General features: G+C 45.1%; 1 protein-coding gene across 1 annotated transcript in view; it reads left to right on the top strand.

Moving 5' to 3' along the window:
• The first annotated feature begins 1047 nt into the window (after positions 1-1047).
• The window catches only part of LAMB1 (laminin subunit beta 1), an 87740-nt gene continuing 70988 nt past the window's right edge, over positions 1048-17799 (top strand). The window contains exons 1-4 of the mRNA XM_087873370.1: positions 1048-1392; positions 7807-7979; positions 15200-15335; positions 16914-16987. Of these exons, the coding sequence (XP_087729496.1) occupies positions 1353-1392; positions 7807-7979; positions 15200-15335; positions 16914-16987 (423 nt within the window). The 5' untranslated portion in view covers positions 1048-1352. The remainder of the gene's footprint in view (positions 1393-7806; positions 7980-15199; positions 15336-16913; positions 16988-17799) is intronic.

Below are 17799 nucleotides of genomic sequence, written 5' to 3'. Positions count from 1 at the left end.
TAGTAACCTTCCCCTGGATTGGGGAGGGGAATGGAGATTTTACGGTATCCTTCCCCTGGAGTGGGGTGGAAATGGAGATTTTACAGTATCCTTCCCTTGCCACGCCCACCAAGCCATACCACGCCCACCAAGCTGCCACCACCCACAGAACCGGTAGTTAAAAAAAAAAAAAAATTGAAACCCACCACTGCTGGAAGGGATCTTAGAGGTCATCTAGTCCAACCCCGTGTCTAAAGCCATTCCCTGGGCTCTCCCATCTTTGCTTGAAAGCCTCCAGCGATGGATGCTGCCCTTGGGGGGGAGGGGGAGGAATATCCCTGTCCCCACAGCCCCCCCACGTGAGATAAAGGACCACTAACCAGGTTTAGGGCCTGGTTATTTACGGGACCGCCTACTACCACCAATAGCCTCCCACCGGCCAGTACGCTCTCATAGAGAGGGACTCCTCCGGGTGCTGTTAGCCAAACAGTGTCGACTGGCGGCCCCTAGGGGGAGAGCCTTCTCTGTGGGGGCACCACTATCTGGAATGAGCTCCCCCCGGAGATACGGAGGATCCCGGATCTGCGCTCCTTCCGCCGTGCTGCGAAGACCTTTTTATTCCATCAAGCGGGCTTGGCCCGATCTCTTCCCTTTTTAAATACGTAAATTTTAATCTGTTTTTAAATGATTGGGGTGTTTTAATTTGTCTGGGCCAAATAATTTAATTTGATTTTATCGGGTTTTTTAAATTTTGTGTGTTTATGTATTTTATTGTTGGCTGTTCACCGCCCTGAGTCCTTCGGGAGTAGGGCGGTATACAAATCAAATAAACTAAACTAAACTAAACTCCCAGCCCCCCCCCACCCCCAAGGGCGCATCTCCCACTCTCTTTGCTTGAACAGAGCGGGGGTTGGACTAGATGACCTCTAAGGTCCCTTCCAGTTGAGTTATTCTACTCTATGTTCCCTCCAGATGGCAGGGGCCTCGCTGCTCCACTTCCCCCTGCCCAGTCTTAGCGCTTGCGTGGTAGGTAGAGCCTTCCCCCCACCCACCCCCCAAAAAAAACCCACCCACCCACCCACTCCTGACGTGAGGGGAGGGATCTTCTCGCTCTCTCTGTATCTCCAGCGGCGGCCGCGAGAAGAGGAGTTGAAGTCGGAGCCCGCGGGTCGCTCAAAACGAGCTGAGGGTGGTTGTTGAGGAGGGGGGGAAAAAAGGCATGCCACGACCACCCCATCCCCTCGCCTAAGAAAAAAGAAGCCAGCAGTGCAAAGCGGAGCTTATTTTTATTTTTATTTTTATTTTTATTTTTATTTTTATTTTTATTTTGGGGGGGTTTCTTCTCCCCCTGCCTGTCCCGCCGAAGCCACGAGATGGGAGTTTTCCAGGTGTTTCTGCTTTGCTGCTTCCTAGGTAAATGAAGCACGGTTTTTTAAAAAAAATTATTAAAAAAGTGATTTCTTTGCCTTGTGGTTGTATTGGAGGGGGGAGCGGTGGGGGGCGATTCTCGGTTGAAATATATATATATATATATATATATATATATTTCCCCTGGCTTGAAAAGAATTTGGGAATCATGGAATCTTCTCTTTCTCTCTCTCTCTCTTTCTCTTTCTTTTTCTCTTTCTTCCTCTTTTCTCTCTCTCCCTCTCCTTCTCTTTCTCTCCCCCCCCCCGCCCTCTCTCTCTTCTCCCCCCTTTCTTTTTCTCTCTTTTCTCTCTCCCTCCCTCTTTCTCCCCTCCCTCTTTCTCTTTTTCTCTCTTTTCTCTCTCTCCCACTCCCTCTCTTTCTCTCTCTCTCTCCCTCCCTTTCTTTCTCTCCCCCAGCCTCTCTCTCTTTTCTCCTCCTTTATCTTTCTCTCTCTCTTCTCTCTCCCTCCTTCTCTTTCTCTCTCTCCCCCTCTCTCTTGCCTCCCCTCGCTCTTTCTCTTTTCTCTTTCCCCTTTCCCCACACCCTCTCTCTCTCCTCCCTCTCCCTCTCCCTTTTTTCTTTCTCTTTTTTCTCTCTCCCTCTCCCTCTCTTTCTCCCCTCCCTCTCTTTCTCTCCCCCACCCTCTCTCTCTTCTCCCCCCTTTATCTTTCTCTCTTTTCTCTCTCCCCTCCTTCTCTTTCTCTCTCCCCCTCTCTCCTCCCTCCCCCCTCTCTTTCTCTCTTTCTCTTTTTTCTTTCCCCACACCCACTCTCTCTCCTCCCTCTCCCTCCCTCTTTCTCTCTTTTTCTCTCTCCCCCTCCCTCTCTTTCTCTCTCCCCACCCTCTCTTTCGTCCCCCTTTATCTTTTTCTCTCTTTTCTTTCTCCCCTCCTCTTTCTCTCTCTCCCCCTCTCTCTCTTTTCTCCTCCTTTATCTTTCTCTCTCTTTTCTCTCTCCCCTCCTTCTCTTTCTCTCTCTCCCCCTCTCTTTTTCTCTTTCTCTTTTTTCTTTCCCCACACCCTCTCTCTCTCCTCCCTCTCCCTTCCTCTTTCTCTCTCTTTTTCTCTCTCCCCCGCCCTCTCTCTCCTCCCCCTTTATCTTTTTCTCTCTTTTCTCTCTCTCTCCCTCCCTCTCTTTCTCTCTCCCCACCCTCTCATTCCTCCCCTTTATCTTTTTCTCTCTTCTCTCTCCCCTCCTTCTCCTTCTCTCTCTCTCCCCCTCTCTCCTCCCTCCCCCTCTCTTTCTCTTTTCTCTTTCCCCACACCCTCTCTCTCTCCTCCCTCTCCCTCCCTCTTCCTCTCTCTTTTTTCTCTCTCCCCCTCCCTCTCTTTCTCTCCTCTCTTCCCCTTTCTCTTTCTCTCTTTTTTTCTCTCTCCCACCTCTCTCTTTCTCTCCCACCCCCACCCCCCATCTCTCTTTCGACCCGTCAAAACTTTGGGGGAGTTGGGGGAAAGGAGGGGTTTTTAGAAGGGGGGGCGGGCAGGAAGAGTTGCAAAGCGAGAGAGGGGATTTGGGGGAGGGGAGGGGGTCCACGGGGCTTCGAGGCAACGATGCTGCCCCGGATTTTTGCAGCGGTTTCGGCCCTTGTATGGAGATTTCGCACGCTCTTTGGGGCGCAGACCCCGTTCAGTCCCTGCGCCTCTTCCCAGCTTTGGGTCGCATGAGGAGGGGGCTTTCTTGAAATGGTAAATGCCTTTGGGATCGAAGAGGATCCATTCCTGGCTTGTTAATGCCAACCCTTTCATTCAGTGCGAAGTTGGGATCTGGGTGGCCTTGCAAAATCGGATTGTTTCCGCCTCTGGACGGACAGACAGACAGACAGACAGACAGACAGACAGACACACACACACACACACACACACACACACACACACACACACACAAACCCCTACCAGGCCTTATCAAAGGGGCTTCCGAAAGGGTAGTTGCGAAACTTTTGCCAAGGTTTCGCAACAGCATCGCTCTGAATCAGAGCGACCCCGTGGAAGTGAAGGTCGTTGGAGGCAGGGAAAGATCCGAAGGGATCCAGCACCGGCCAGAAGTCTTGGGATCTGTTGGAGGTCTCAGATGCATGCCTAGGTCTCTAAACTAAACTGTGTTGTTTCACCGTATCATATAATACATGTGGGTGTATGCAGAATTCTGTGTCTATTTATTTATTTGTCTGTATCTATCTATCTACCTATCTTTCTATCTTTCTATCATCTACAGTACATCTAGATATAGAGTGTAGATAGATCTATGTATCTATCTATCTATGTATCTATCTATCTATCTATCTATCTATCTATATCTATCTATCATCTATATCTATTCATTCATCCATCCATCCATCCATCCATCCATCTATCTAAGTCTATATCTATCTTTCTATCTATCTAACTGTCTATCTATCTAACTTTCTATCTATCTATCTATCTATCTATCTATCTATCTATCTATCTATCTACAGTATATCTAGATATAGAGTGTAGATCTATCTATCTATCTATCTATCTATCTATCTATCTATCATCTATATCTATTCATCCATCCATCCATCCATCCATCCGTCCATCCATCTATCTATCTAAGTCTATATCTACCTACCTACCTACCTACCTACCTACCTATCTACAGTCTATATCTATCTATCATCTACAGTATCTACATCTATCTATCTATCTATCTATCTATCTGTCTATCTATCTACTTTCTATCTATCTATAATATGTCTACCTTCCTTCCTTCATTTCTATCATCCATCTATCATCCATCATCTATCTACCTATGTAGCTATGCATGCATGCATGCATCTATCTACCTACCTATCTACCCAACCAACCAACCATCTTCCTTCCTTCCTTCCTTCCTTCCTTCCTTCCTTCCTTCCTTCCTGCCTGCCTGCCTGCCTGCCTGCCTGCCTGCCTGCCTTCCTTCCTTCCTTCCTTCCTTCCTTTCCGTCCATCCATCCATCTTTCTCTCTCTGTATCTATATATCATCTACAGTATATCTATCTATCTATCTATCTATCTATCTATCTATCTATTTATCTATCTATCTACAGTCTCTCTCTCTCTCTCTCTCTCTCTCTCTCTCTCTCTCTCTCGTGTGTTTATGTACTGTATAGTAGAGGGGGAGACCCTTGGACAGCTGTATGCAACGCAATTTCATTTTAACGTATGCCGATTAGTGTACATTCAAAGTGACAATAAAGTTATTCTAAGATCGAGCATGTGAACATCTGGACGGCCGCTAGATGGCAGCAAGTGGTTCTATGGCGTCCCGCCCCCCCTAGTGGTCATCTGGAGTTTTGCAGCCCAGGTCTGATCGTTTTTCACCTTCTGGGGGCTTTTGGAAGCAAGCTCGGATCAGTGGCTCTCCGGGTTTTTTAAAGTGATTTTTAAAAGATTTATTAAAATCTTTATAGAGAATCATTCCAGCTATTAAGTCTCCAGCTCTGAGGTTGCAGCGCCGACGAAGGCGTGGAAAGATGCTCTGTGCGCGAATCCGTTTATGAATATAGCAAATTTACTTTCGGAGTTGAAAATGAAATACTTTGGCCACTTAATAAGAAGGAAGGACTCGCTGCAGAAGAGCCTAATGCTGGGAAAGATTGGGGGCAAAAGGTTAGAATAACAGAGTTGGAAGGGACCTTGGAGGTCTTCTAGTCCAACCTCCTGCTTAGGCAGGAAACCTTCCACTAATGTGATCTAATGGTTGGAAGTGAGAAATGGCCATAAATCACTTCTTTCAGTCTGTTGTAACTTCTAACCAGAGGTGGGTATCAGCAGGTTCTGACCAATTCTGGAGAACTGGTAGCAGAAATTCTGAGTAGTTCGGAGAACTGGTAGTAAAAATTCTGACTGGCCCCGCCCCCATCTGTTCTCTGCCTCTGCAGTACCAGCTGATTGGGAGGAAATGGGGATTTTGCAGTAAGCTTCCCCTGGAGTGTGGTGGGAATGGAGATTTTACAGTATCCTTCCCCTGCCACGCCCACCAAGCCATGCCACACCCACCAAGCCACACCCACAGAACCAGTAGTAAAAAATTTTGAAACCCAGCACTGAAGATGATCCAATCGGTTAGTCCTAGAGGAGATCAACCCTGACTGCTCTTTAGAAGGCCAGATCCTGAAGATGCAACTCAAATCCTTTGGCCACCTAATGAGAAGGAAGGACTCGCTGGAGAAGAGCCTAATGCTGGGAACGATGGAGGGCAAAAGATGAAAGGGACGGCAGAGAACGAGGTGGCTGGATGGAGTCACTGAAGCAGTCGGCGTGAGCTTCAATGGTCTCCAGAGGATGGTAGAGGACAGGAAGGCCTGGAGGAACGTTGTCCATGGGGTTGCGATGAGTCGGACTTTGCAACTAACAGTAACAACTTCAGAGTTAACTGTAGGATCGGGTTGCAAAGGATTGACAACTTCACTTACTTTTCTTTACTTTACTTTTACTTTTTCTTTTTTTTCCTTTCCTTTCCTTTCCTTTTGTTATTTTAATTCATTTAACTTCACTTCTTCACTTACTTTTCTTTACGTTACTTTACTTTAGAGTCCCAGCTGATTGGGAGGAAATGGGGATTTTGCAGTAACCTTTCCCTAGAGTGGAGTGGGAATGGAGATTTTACAGTATCCTTCCCCTGCCACGCCCACCAAGCCAAGCCACCTTACCTTACCTTATATAAGTCATGCCACCTTACCTTACCTTACCTTATTATTTATTTTATTTTATTATTTGTTTTATTTTTTGCATCCTGCCTTTCTTATTTTTACAAATAACTCAAGGTCAACTTATCCAAACATACCTCCCTCCTCCTGTTTCCCCCCACAATAACAACCCTGTGAGATGGCTTGGGCTGAGAAACAGTGACTGATAGCAGTTCAGTTGACTTTCATGGCTAAGATGGGACTAGAACTCACCGTCTCCTAGTGATTGGCTCAAAGTCACCCAGTGGGCTTTCATGCCAAAGGCAGACTAGAACTCACCCACTCCTGGTGATTGGCCCAAAGTCACCTAGCTAGCTTTCATGCCTAAGGTAGAACTAGAACTCACCGACTCCTGGTGATTGGCTCAAACTCACCCAGCCAGCTTTCATGCCTAAGGTAGAACTAGAACTCACAGACACCTGGTGATTGGCTCAAACTCACCCAGCCAGCTTTCATGCCTAAGGTAGAACTAGAACTCACAGACACCTGGTGATTGGCTCAAACTCACCCAGCCAGCTTTCATGCCTAAGGTAGAACTAGAACTCACAGACTCCTGGTGATTGGCTCAAACTCACCCAGCCAGCTTTCATGCCTAAGGTAGAACTAGAACTCACAGTCTCCTGGTGATTGACTCAAACTCACCCAGCCAGCTTTCATGCCTAAGGTGGGACTAGAACTCACAGACACCTGGTGATTGGCTCAAACTCACCCAGCCAGCTTTCATGCCTAAGGTGGGACTAGAACTCACAGACACCTGGTGATTGGCTCAAACTCACCCAGCCAGCTTTCATGCCTAAGGTAGAACTAGAACTCACAGACTCCTGGTGGTTGGCTCAAACTCACCCAGCCAGCTTTCATGCCTAAGGTGGGACTAGAACTCACAGACACCTGGTGGTTGGCTCAAACTCACCCAGCCAGCTTTCATGCCTAAGGTAGAACTAGAACTCACAGACTCCTGGTGGTTGGCTCAAACTCACCCAGCCAGCTTTCATGCCTAAGGTAGAACTAGAACTCACCGACTCCTGGTGATTGGCTCAAACTCACCCAGCCAGCTTTCATGCCTAAGGTGGGACTAGAATTCATAGTCACCTAGTGATTGGCCAAAGTCATACCCAAGACACTAGAACTCACCCACTCCTGGCGAATGGCCCAAAGTCATCCAGCTAGCTTTTATGCCTAAAGTGGGACTAGAACTCACAGTCTCCTTATGACTGGTCCAAACTCACCCAGCTGGCTTTCATGGATATGGCAGAACTAGAACTCACAGTCTCCAATAAGCCTGGTGCCTTAATCACTAGACCAAACGGATAGCTCCATAGACTATAGAATTGAGAATAATTCGATTTTATCCTAGGATACCATCTAAACCAGGGGTCTCCAACCTTGGCAACTTTAAGACTTGTGGACTTCAACTCCCAGAGTTCCTCAGCCAGCTGGCTGGCTGAGGAACTCTGGGAGTTGAAGTCCACAAGTCTTAAAGTTGCCAAGGTTGGAGACCCCTGATCTAAACCATCTAAGCAAAGCTGGCTGGGGAATTCTGGGAGTTGAAGTCCGCCAGGCTTAAAGTTGCCAAGGTTGGAGACCCCTGATCTAAACAATATGGAAAATGTCTCCCTGAACAGAAGAACGTTACTCTGCTGTCTTTTCTTAGTTTTTCCAAATATTGAGCGGTATTTAATTCCCCCCCAATGAAATAAACGCTTTCTTCTTTTGACATTTCTTTGTTTCAGGTTTCTGGGCCTTCGTAGTGGGTCAAGGACCAGAATACAGCTACGGCTGCGCGGAAGGCAGTTGCTATCCGGCTACAGGCGACTTGCTGATTGGCCGAGCCAACAAGTTGACGGTCACCTCCACCTGCGGCCTTCACAAACCTGACCCATTCTGCATTGTCAGCCACCTCCAGGTAAGCCATGACTGAAAGAGGCAGCTGTAGAAGAACGTTTCCTGGGAAACGCAGGGAGTCCTCGACTTACAATAATTGATTTAGTGACCGTTTGAAGCAGAGGTGGGTTTCAGCAGGTTCTGACCAGTTCTGGAGAACCGGTAGCGGAAATTTTGAGTAGTTCGGAGAACCGGTAGTAAAAATTCTGACTGCCCCCGCCCCCATCTATTCTCTGCCTCCCGAGTCCCAGCTGATCAGGAGGAAAGTGTATTTTTGGGGTTTGATGGCTAGTAACACCACTTTTTTCTTTTCTTTCTTTCTTTCTTTTTTTGGAGTTCTAAGAGAATCCTATTCCACTGCTGGAATGGCCTGGGAATAGCCCAATTGAAAATCTATGGAGCCGACTAAAGAAACTTGTTAGTTAGAAGCGACCCAGCAATCAAACCCAGTTAATCGAAGCCATCATTCAATCTTGGTTTCACATTAGAACAGCTGCAGAACTAAAAGATTTGGTTCACTCCATGGGAGGATGTTGTAAGGCCGTCATTCATGCTAAAAGTGACCCAACTAAGTATTAACTGACATGGTGATCATTTTTGTCTATCTCATTTTTTCTATGGTGATCATTTTTGTATATCTCATTTTTTCTACCTGTTTCGCTTTTCTTCTTTATGCTGTAACTGCTATTCTAATAGCAAATCCTTCATAAAAGTTATTGCATTACACTCTTGATTAAATTATCTTTCCATTGATATATAATTTCATAGTACTACTCCAAAAAAAAAAAAAGTGGTGTTATTAGCCAGTTTTAGAAAATACACTTTTCCCGAAAGGTTTCCACAATTTTGGCCACGACTGTATCTCATCGGTAAAACCCAAGGTCAAAAAATTGCATCTTTTTTTCCACCTCAAATCTTCCTTTTTAAGATTCTTAAAGCACTCGGGTCGAAATCAGGTAGCTCCTTCAAACATACTTCAATTGTAGGCGAAGCGCTTCTGAACTCAGTTAGCGACAGAAAGGTTGGGCTCTGTTGCAGTCTTAAGCCGAGTTCCGCTTGTATTTTGCTTTTTCCTCTTTTTTCTTTGTTCCTTTAAGCTGACTAAGCAGCACCACCTCCCCTCCAGATAACCAGAAACATCTGCTGGTGTCTAAAAGTTGAGAGGAAACAGACTTCATCCTTCAGACGCAGATAAATCTATGCAGTTGCCTGTGTCCCGCTGTTTCCTATCCTTATTTGTTGTGGGTTTTTTGTTTTTTTTTTAACTTCCTGAATGCGATGAACATAAAATCTCCAAGGATTTTTTTTTTTTTTAAGTCCTGGCTGTGATACAAGCAAGAACTCTTGATTTCTGCCTCTAAACAGCATTTAGTTAGAGGCAGGGGTGAAATGTTCCCGGTTCGGACCGGAGCGCCCAATCCGATAGCGGTTTGGAGAACCGGTAGCAAAAATCCCTGCCTCCTACCCCATGCCCAGCTAAGCTGTGCGATCATCGGAGGCTTTTTTTTTTTAACTTTTAAAAGCATTCTTTTCTACAACCTCTTCGGCCGAAAAAATGCTTTTAAAAATAATAATTAAAAAAAGCCTCTGATGATCGCGCCACTCAGCTGGGATCGTCAGAGGCTTTTAAAAGCATTTTTTCTACAACCTCTTCAGCCAAAGAGGTAGTAGAAAAAAATGCTTTTAAAAGCCTCTGACGATCCCAGCTGAGTTGCCTGATCTTCAGAGGCTTTTAAAAGCATTTTTTTTCTACAACCCACGCACATTAAACACCCCCCCCACCAAGCCACGCCCACAGAACCAGTAGTAACAAATTTTACATTTCACCACTGGTTAGAGGGTAAATGTTGAAATGAAGACATGTCACCTTCCGATATTTTCTAGAAAGTAAAAAATTACAACGATCATTTGTAGCTGTTTTTCCATCTGCGAGGTTATCGTTTGAGGTACCGTAAAGTCCATGGATTTGCCGTACGCTAAATAAATAAATAATCTGTGAACTAAGTGATGGTGCACCATAATGCGATTGGTCCTTATGAGTTTGGAGAAGCCTCATTTGCGTGTTATTGTCATTATCTAATTAATTTGTATGCCATCCAGGTCATGGTTACCCCAAAGCTGTTTTTTCAGGAGGCAACTGGACTTTCTTCGTTTTTCCTTGAAGACGTTTTTGCTTCTCATCTAAGAAGCTTCTTTGTTTCTAACTGAATGGTGGGGAAGGGCTTGGGGGAATTTGCATGCAATCAGAACTGAAGAAGCTTCTTGGATGAGAAGCGAAATGTCTTCAAGGAAAAACAGGGAAAGTTCAGTTGCCTCTTGAAAAAAGCACCTGTGGGACAATTCAGACAATGAAATGTGGGACCATATAGGATTTTCACCTGAATTGGCACTCCAAGCTTTTCCTTTTGCGCTTCGTCGAGGCAGGTTGAGAACCAACTGATTCGAATCCGATTCGGAGGGGGGGTCTCCAAAGCACTCCGACAAGTCTTCTAGTCCCACCTCTTGCTCAAGCCAGGGGTGGGATTCAGAAATTTTGGCAACCGGTTCTCTGCCCAGTTGCTGGGTGGGCGTGGCCATGGTGGGCGTAGCCTACTCGGCCTTCTGCACCACGGGAGGGGGCGTTTTCATCCTCCCCAGACTCTGGAGGCTTTCTTTGAGCCTCCAGGAGGGCAAAAACGGCCTCCCATGGGCTCCAGAGGCCCTCTGAAGGCCGGAAACAGGCCCATTTCCGGATTTCCGGTACTTCCGATAGACCCGTTTTTCGCCCTCCTCAGGCTCTGGAGGGTTTCCTCAAGCCTCTGGGAGGGCTAAAACAGCCTCCCCCATGCTCTGGAGGCCCTCTGGAGGCCGGAAATGGGCCAATTTCCGGACATCAAGAACTTCCGGTAGGCCCATTTTTCGCCCTCCCAGAGTCTCTGTGCAGGCCCTGCACTTACCTGGTATCCAAAACAGGTTGCATAGAGACTCCTGGGAGGGGCAGGGAGGGGTGGGCAAACAACGGGTTTGCCGAACCAGATTAAAATTAATATCCGGTTCACCCGAATATTCATCTAGTCCGAACTGGCTGAATCCCAACCTTACCTATACCATTTCAGACAAATGGCTGTCCAGTCTCTTAAAAACGTCCAGTGCTGAAGCATCCACATCTTCTGGAGGCAAGAAGTTCCACTGGTTAATTGTCCTCGCTGTCAGGAAATTTCTCCTTAGTTCTAGGTTGCTTCTCTCCTTGTTTTGTGCAAATTGGTCTGCATTATGAACCTCTCTGCTCCGTCTTAGAAATAACCCAGTGTTTATCCTTGTAATAGTTCTGGCACAAGTTGCATGCGATGTTATATAACACGCTGAACTGTAGCTGCTCTCCAATTTTTCAAGGGAGAAGGTCTCCTGTCACCCCTTGTTTTACTTCAAAGGTAGAACTGTTTATCTCTTTTAAAAAAAAAAAAGTGTGAGAGATTAATAAATGTTTCGGGAGAAAGCCAGCACGGCTCAGAAAGCTTTTAGGTGGTCAGAGGGTTAGGAAAAAAAAAAATACCAGCCCGTCTGACAACATGACATTTAAGAAGCCCAATTTCCAAAAATGGAAGTCTTCGCTTGTTGGAAGGCCGTCGGAGAGAAAAGTGTCGAAGACTTTGTGCCAGTAAAGATAATAATGTTGGCTTCTCGTCGGGACTGAGCTGCTTTGCAGAATTAGAAGAGGATATATAAGAGGAGCCTGGATAGCTCAGCAGACTAATGCATTGTAATTTAACTCCAGCTGTCTGCAATTAGTAAGTTCGAATCTTGCCAGGCTCAAGGTCGACTCAGCCTTCCATCCTTTCTAAGGTAGGTAAATTGAGGACCCAGTTTGTGGGGGCAATAAGCTGACTTTGTATAAAATATACAAAAGGATGAAGGCTATTGCTTAACGCATTGTAAGCCGCCCTGAGTCTTCGGAGAAGGGCGGCATATAAATCGAATTAAATATATATATATATATATATATATATATATATATATATATATATATATATATATCTTTCTCTAGTGTTTTTCGCAAAGGTGCTTTTTTCAAGAGGCCACTGGACTTTCTGGTTTTTCTCTGAAGACGTTTCGCTTCTCATCCAAGAAGCTTCTTCAGCTCGGACTGAATGGTGGGGAACGGAGGGAATTATATTCCTTGCAGTCAGCTGGTCATTTGCATCGTTTTAGAGAGTCGCTGAGGCCACTTGGAGGTTTATCTTAAGGGTCACCTGAGGAATACAAATGGGTGTGGAGCCTTTTTGGAACTGCTGAAAGGACTGTGTTGTAGAATGGAGATAGATAATGTCATATCCCTTCTGTTGAGGGAGGGCTGTTCAATTTTGACGGAGATGGCCTCTTTGACCGCCCCCCCTCTTTCGAATCATTACTGCTTCCCTAAATCCCAAAGGTGCTTTTTCAGGAGGCAACTGGACTTCCTTGTTCTTCTTTGAAGAACGTTTCTCTTCTCATCCAAGAAGCTTCTTCAGCTCTGACTGGATGGTGGGGAACGGAAGGATTGATACTCCTTGCAGACAGCTGGTCATTTGCATCCTTTTAGAAAGTCGCTGAGGCCACTTTTGGAGGCTTGTCTGTATCCTCAGGGTCACCTGAGGAACACAAATGGGTGTGGAATTGTTCTTGGAATCGTTGAGATGGAGACAACACAAATTTCCTCCCCAACAGATCTGTGTTCAGTTATTAACACAAGGCGCAAACATCCTGCAAAAAGCACAGCTCCACCATGCAGTCTTTTCAGCGGTTCCAAGAAGACTCCACACCCATTTGCACTCCTCAGGTGACCCTCAAGACACAGATAAAGCTCCAAGTGGCCTCAACGACTCTCTGAAAAGATGCAATAGACCAGGTCTCTGCAAGGAATATCAATCCTTCCATCCAGTCAGAGCGGAAGAAGCTTCTTGGATGACAAGCGAAACATCTTCAAAAAAAACCCAAAGAAAGTCCAAGTGAAAAAAAGCACTTGACTTGAGTATCTCCATAGATATTCTCGAGGGTTTGCAATCTTAAAATTTAGCGCATGGAGAGCGCTGTGAAGAAAAGGAAGGAAAGTGAGGGAAGGCGTCTGGTTGTTTTTAATGCTGCAGGCAGGGGTGAAATGCTACTGGTTCGGGCAGGTTCGCCCGAACCGGTAGTAAAAAATGCTACTGGTTTGCCGAACCGGTAATAAAAAATATATATATAAAAAGTTCCGACAATCAGCTGAGTGACGTGGGATTGTCGGAACATTTTCTTTTTAAAAAACTTTTTAAGCATTTTTTTTACTACCAGTTCAGGCGAATAGGTAGTAAAAAATGCTTTAAAAAAGTTTTTTAAAAAAAGGCTTGGATGATCACGCGACACAGCTGTGATTGTCCGAGCCTTTTTTTTTTACTTTTTAAAAGCATTTTTTAACTACCTATTCACCCGAACCGGTAGTAAAAAATGCTTTAAAAACATTTTTTTTAAAAAAAAAATTAAATTTTTATTATAGTTCAAAAAAAACAAAAACAAATATATAATAGTTTTTCTATCATGGTGTAGCATCAGCAAAATATCCATGTATATATACACTAATAATCAGAAAGTAAAAATAGAAATTATTTACATATTCTTATATACAAATTTACATTTCCAATACTTACTGATTACCATAATTATACCATCATCTATAATTATAATCCAACATTATCCTTTGTCTCTCTCCCATCGTTTCTGGATCCAATCATACCACATGTTCCAACTACTATAAAAATCTGAATCTCTTTTACCTTTGATCAGTTTTGTAAGTCGGTCGGACTCCGCACATTCCATGATTTTATAAATTATTTTGGAGTCCGTTGGTAAGTCCTCATTCTTCCATTCTTGTGCGAATGCCAGTCTCCCTGCAGTGATTATGTGCAGTATCAGGTACCATTTAGTCAATCCAATATTTGCAGGTCTAACCCCCAACAGAAAAGTTTCAGGTTTCAGTTCCACTCTACAGTGTGTAATTTCAAGCAACCATCTTCATATTTTCATCCAATATTTGGTTGCCAGCAGACATGTCCACCATTGGTGGAAGTAAGTTCCATTGCTATGCCCACATTTCCAGCACTGTGGAAACTTTTTAAAAAAGCTTTTAAAAAAGGTTCCCAAGATCATGTGCCACAGCTGATTCTGGCCAACGAACCGATAGCAAACCGGTTCAGATTTCACTACTGCCTGCGGGTTTAGGAGAAAATCATGCAAGGTGACTTTTGTATCCTGGATCAAAATCTCCAAGCAAAACATAGGAAGAGCGGAGCAATGAACAACCGTTGCATTAAAAATATCCCAGGAAATATGTCAAGATCCAGGAGCCTGTATTAACTTGCGTGGCAGCGTGGTTAATTTTGAGGCTATTTCCTGCAAACAGATCACATCCCTGTTAGTGCTTAGATCAGGGGTGTCAAACTCAAGGCCCACGGGCCGAATTCAGTCCGCAGGGTGCTTAGATCTGGCCGCGGGGCCACCCTGGAAACAGCGAAGGACCAGCCCGGGTTGCAGGAGGCTGTGGTGGCTGAAAACAGGGCCTGGGAGGGGCGTGCACGAGCCCCCACCCACCCCGCACTCCGTTTTCCCTGGCAGTGGGCAAGCAAAACAAAACAAAAGGAGAAATGTTTCCCCTTTTGCATTTGAGCATGCAAGAAGGGACAGAAAAAGGAGAAAGGGAAAGAGGAAAGACAAAAAGAAAAAGATGGGAAGAGAGCAAGGAAGGAAAAAGAAGGAAAGAGGAGAAGGAAGAAGAAAGGAGAATGAAGAGGAAGGAAAAAGAAGAAGGAAGGGAAGGGAAGGGAAGGGAAGGGAAGGGAAGGAAGGAAGGAAGGAAGGAAGGAAGGAAGGAAGGAAGGAAGGAAGGAAGGAAGGAGGTTATAGTGAGAGGGAACTGAGGGTCTGAGGGAACTCCTGCCTTAGCACTTGGCCATGACAGGTGCCCCCCGACACGAGTGATGGCGAGCTGGCCACGCCCACCCTGGCCACACACACTCCGCCCCCCTGAGGTCATATACAACGCAAATGCGGCCCTCAATGAAATCGCGTTTGACGCCTCTGGTCTAGATTCTAAGAAGCAAGTTAGATGGGCTGCCCATCGTTGGGACCCCAGTAAGTTGGACATTAGCCTGGACTTGAACGGTTCCAGTGAAGTGGGACTTTAACGAAGTTTGAGTCCCAGTCTTTGGAAATAATCGCTGTTGGAAAATTGATTTTTGCCTTTTCTTATTTCAGGAGGACAAGAAATGTTTCACGTGCGATTCGCGGGATCCGTTCCACGAGACCCTGAATCCTGACAGCCATCGTATTGAAAACGTGGTCACGACTTTCGCTCCGAATCGCCTGAAGCTCTGGTGGCAGTCAGAGAACGGTAGGGCTGCCCTAGGATGGGATTTTTGAAGTATCTTGAAACAGGCTTGGGAAGGCTGTACGTATGGAATTACAACTGGTGTAGAAATGTGTTGTGAAATTGCAGAAGAATGGCAAGAATTTTCACTTTTTAAAGCGTACTGTGATCGACCCACGAGTCGGACCTCATCATTAAATTATGAATATTTTCCTTCAGCCGGCAAATAATCTGTGTTGGGTATTTTTATAGCAAATCGTGGGGTTTTTTTTCCTAGTAATGATTTTCATCCGTTTGATTTTTGTTCATGAGATGGGAAAGATGGAGGGAGGGAGGGAGGGAAGATTGAGAAGAGAAAGAAGGAAGGAAGGAAGGAAGGAAGGAAGGAAGGAAGGAAGGAAGGAAGGAAGGAACAAGGGAAGGGAAAGGAAGGAAGGAAGGAAGGAAGGAAGGAAGGAAGCAGGAGAAGAGAGGGGAAGGGAGGGAAGGAGGAGAAATGAAATGGAAGGAAAGAAGGGAAAGGAAGAAAGGAAGAAAATGAAAGAAGGAAAGAAAGAAAGAAAGAGACAAGGAGGGAGGGAGGAAAAGAGGGGAAGGGAGGGAAGGAGGAGAAATGAAATGGAAGGAAAGAAGGGAAAGGAAGGAAGGAAGAAAATGAAAGAAGGAAAGAAAGAGAAAGAAAGAAAGAAAGAAAGAAAGAGACAAGGAGGGAGGGAGGAAAAGAGGGGAAGGGAGGGAAGGAGGAGAAATGAAATGGAAGGAAAGAAGGGAAAGGAAGGAAGGAAGAAAATGAAAGAAGGAAAGAAAGAGAAAGAAAGAAAGAAAGAAAGAAAGAGACAAGGAGGGAGGGAGGAGAAGAGAGGGGAAGGGAGGGAAGGAGGAGAAATGAAATGGAAGGAAAGAAGGGAAAGGAAGGAAGGAAGGAAAGAAAGAACAAGGGAAGGGGAAGGAAGGAAGGAAGGAAGGAAGGAAGCAGGAGAAGAGAGGGGAAGGGAGGGAAGGAGGAGAAATGAAATGGAAGGAAAGAAGGGAAAGGAAGGAAGGAAGAAAAGGAAAGAAGGAAAGAAAGAAAGAAAGAGAGAAGGAGGGAGGGAGGAGAAGAGGGGAAGGGAGGGAAGGAGGAGAAATGAAATGGAAGGAAAGAAGGGAAAGGAAGGAAGGAAGAAAATGAAAGAAGGAAAGAAAGAAAGAGAAGGAGGGAGGGAGGAGAAGAGAGGGGAAGGGAGGGAAGGAGGAGAAATGAAAGGAAGGAAGGAGAAAGGAAAGGGACAGGGTGGGAGGGGGAAGGGGGAAGGGGGAGGAAGGAAGGAAAGAAAGAAAAAAGAGAAGGGAAGGGAAGTAGGAAGGAGGGAGGGAGGAGGAGAAGGAGGAGAAATGAAATGAAGGAAGGAAGGAGAAAGGAAAGGAAAGACAGGGAGTGGGAAGGAAGGAAGGAAGGAAAGAAAGAGAGAAAGAAAGAGAGAGAAAGAAAGAGAGAGAGAAAGAGAAGAGAGGGTTTGGTTTGAAGCCCTGCCTGTTTCCTTCTGGGGAATTCAAGAGATAGAATTCAACTTTTAACAAATATTCTTGTTTACCATGAACCTTCCTCTTTCGGTCCTGTAGGAGTAGAAAACGTGACTATCCAATTGGATCTAGAGGCGGAATTCCATTTCACTCATCTCATTATGACCTTCAAGGTAAAAAAAAAATAAAAATAAATCCATAACATTTCCCCTCCAATTGCAAAGAGACCCACGATCCTCCTGGCCCCCCAAATGCCAGTTAGAGGCCGAACTAAGCATTTTCGACTCTTAAGATAAGTGGCATTAAAGGTTTTTTTTAAAAACGATTCATTCTGGAATGCACGAGCGAAGGCAAACAACGAATTCCAGCGTTTTATGGTGCAATTTAATTGGCCGCGTTCTGCCTTTTTAGATAAGAACTCCTTTGAATGAATCCCCAAACGCTCATAAACTAGAAGAGGATTTAGTGTTTCTTCTTCATATCTATGTTCCCGCAGCTGCAGTCTTTTGGGGGAGGAAGTTCTGATCACTGATGGTTTTTTTGTTGCCGCAGAGGTGAGAATTACGTGGGTACCACATTTGCTCTGAATTAATTGTGAATACTGGTGCCAAACTTCCACAATGCAGTTATTTAAGACAACAAAAAGGAACGGACTCTTCAAATTCCTGGCTTTTGGCAGCTGGGAAATAATTTTTGGGGAGGCGGAGAAGAAAACATCTGTATACAAAATGTTGTTGTTTTGCTTTTCAACAGATGTCCTGGCAGGACAGATGTACCGTAAAATATATTTTAAAAAAAAAAAAAGATTTGCAAACATTTCATCCTCTTGAGATTTTCACTCAGAAAATACATAATACTAATTGCAATTGCTGAAGCACAACTTACAGGAACATTAAGAAATATAAGATTTTTTTTACCGTTCATGATAGGATTGTTCTAGTCTCATTTTAGGGATGAAAGGTGGCTGGGTGATTTTGGGCCAATC

This window comes from Pantherophis guttatus, chromosome 7 (assembly GCF_059756535.1).
Source record: "Pantherophis guttatus breed Tessera chromosome 7, ASM5975653v1, whole genome shotgun sequence".
In the NCBI taxonomy this organism is placed as follows: Eukaryota; Metazoa; Chordata; class Lepidosauria; order Squamata; family Colubridae; genus Pantherophis; species Pantherophis guttatus.
The sequence above is the reverse complement of the archived record's forward strand: the minus strand, read 5'-3'. Positions and strand labels throughout refer to the sequence as shown.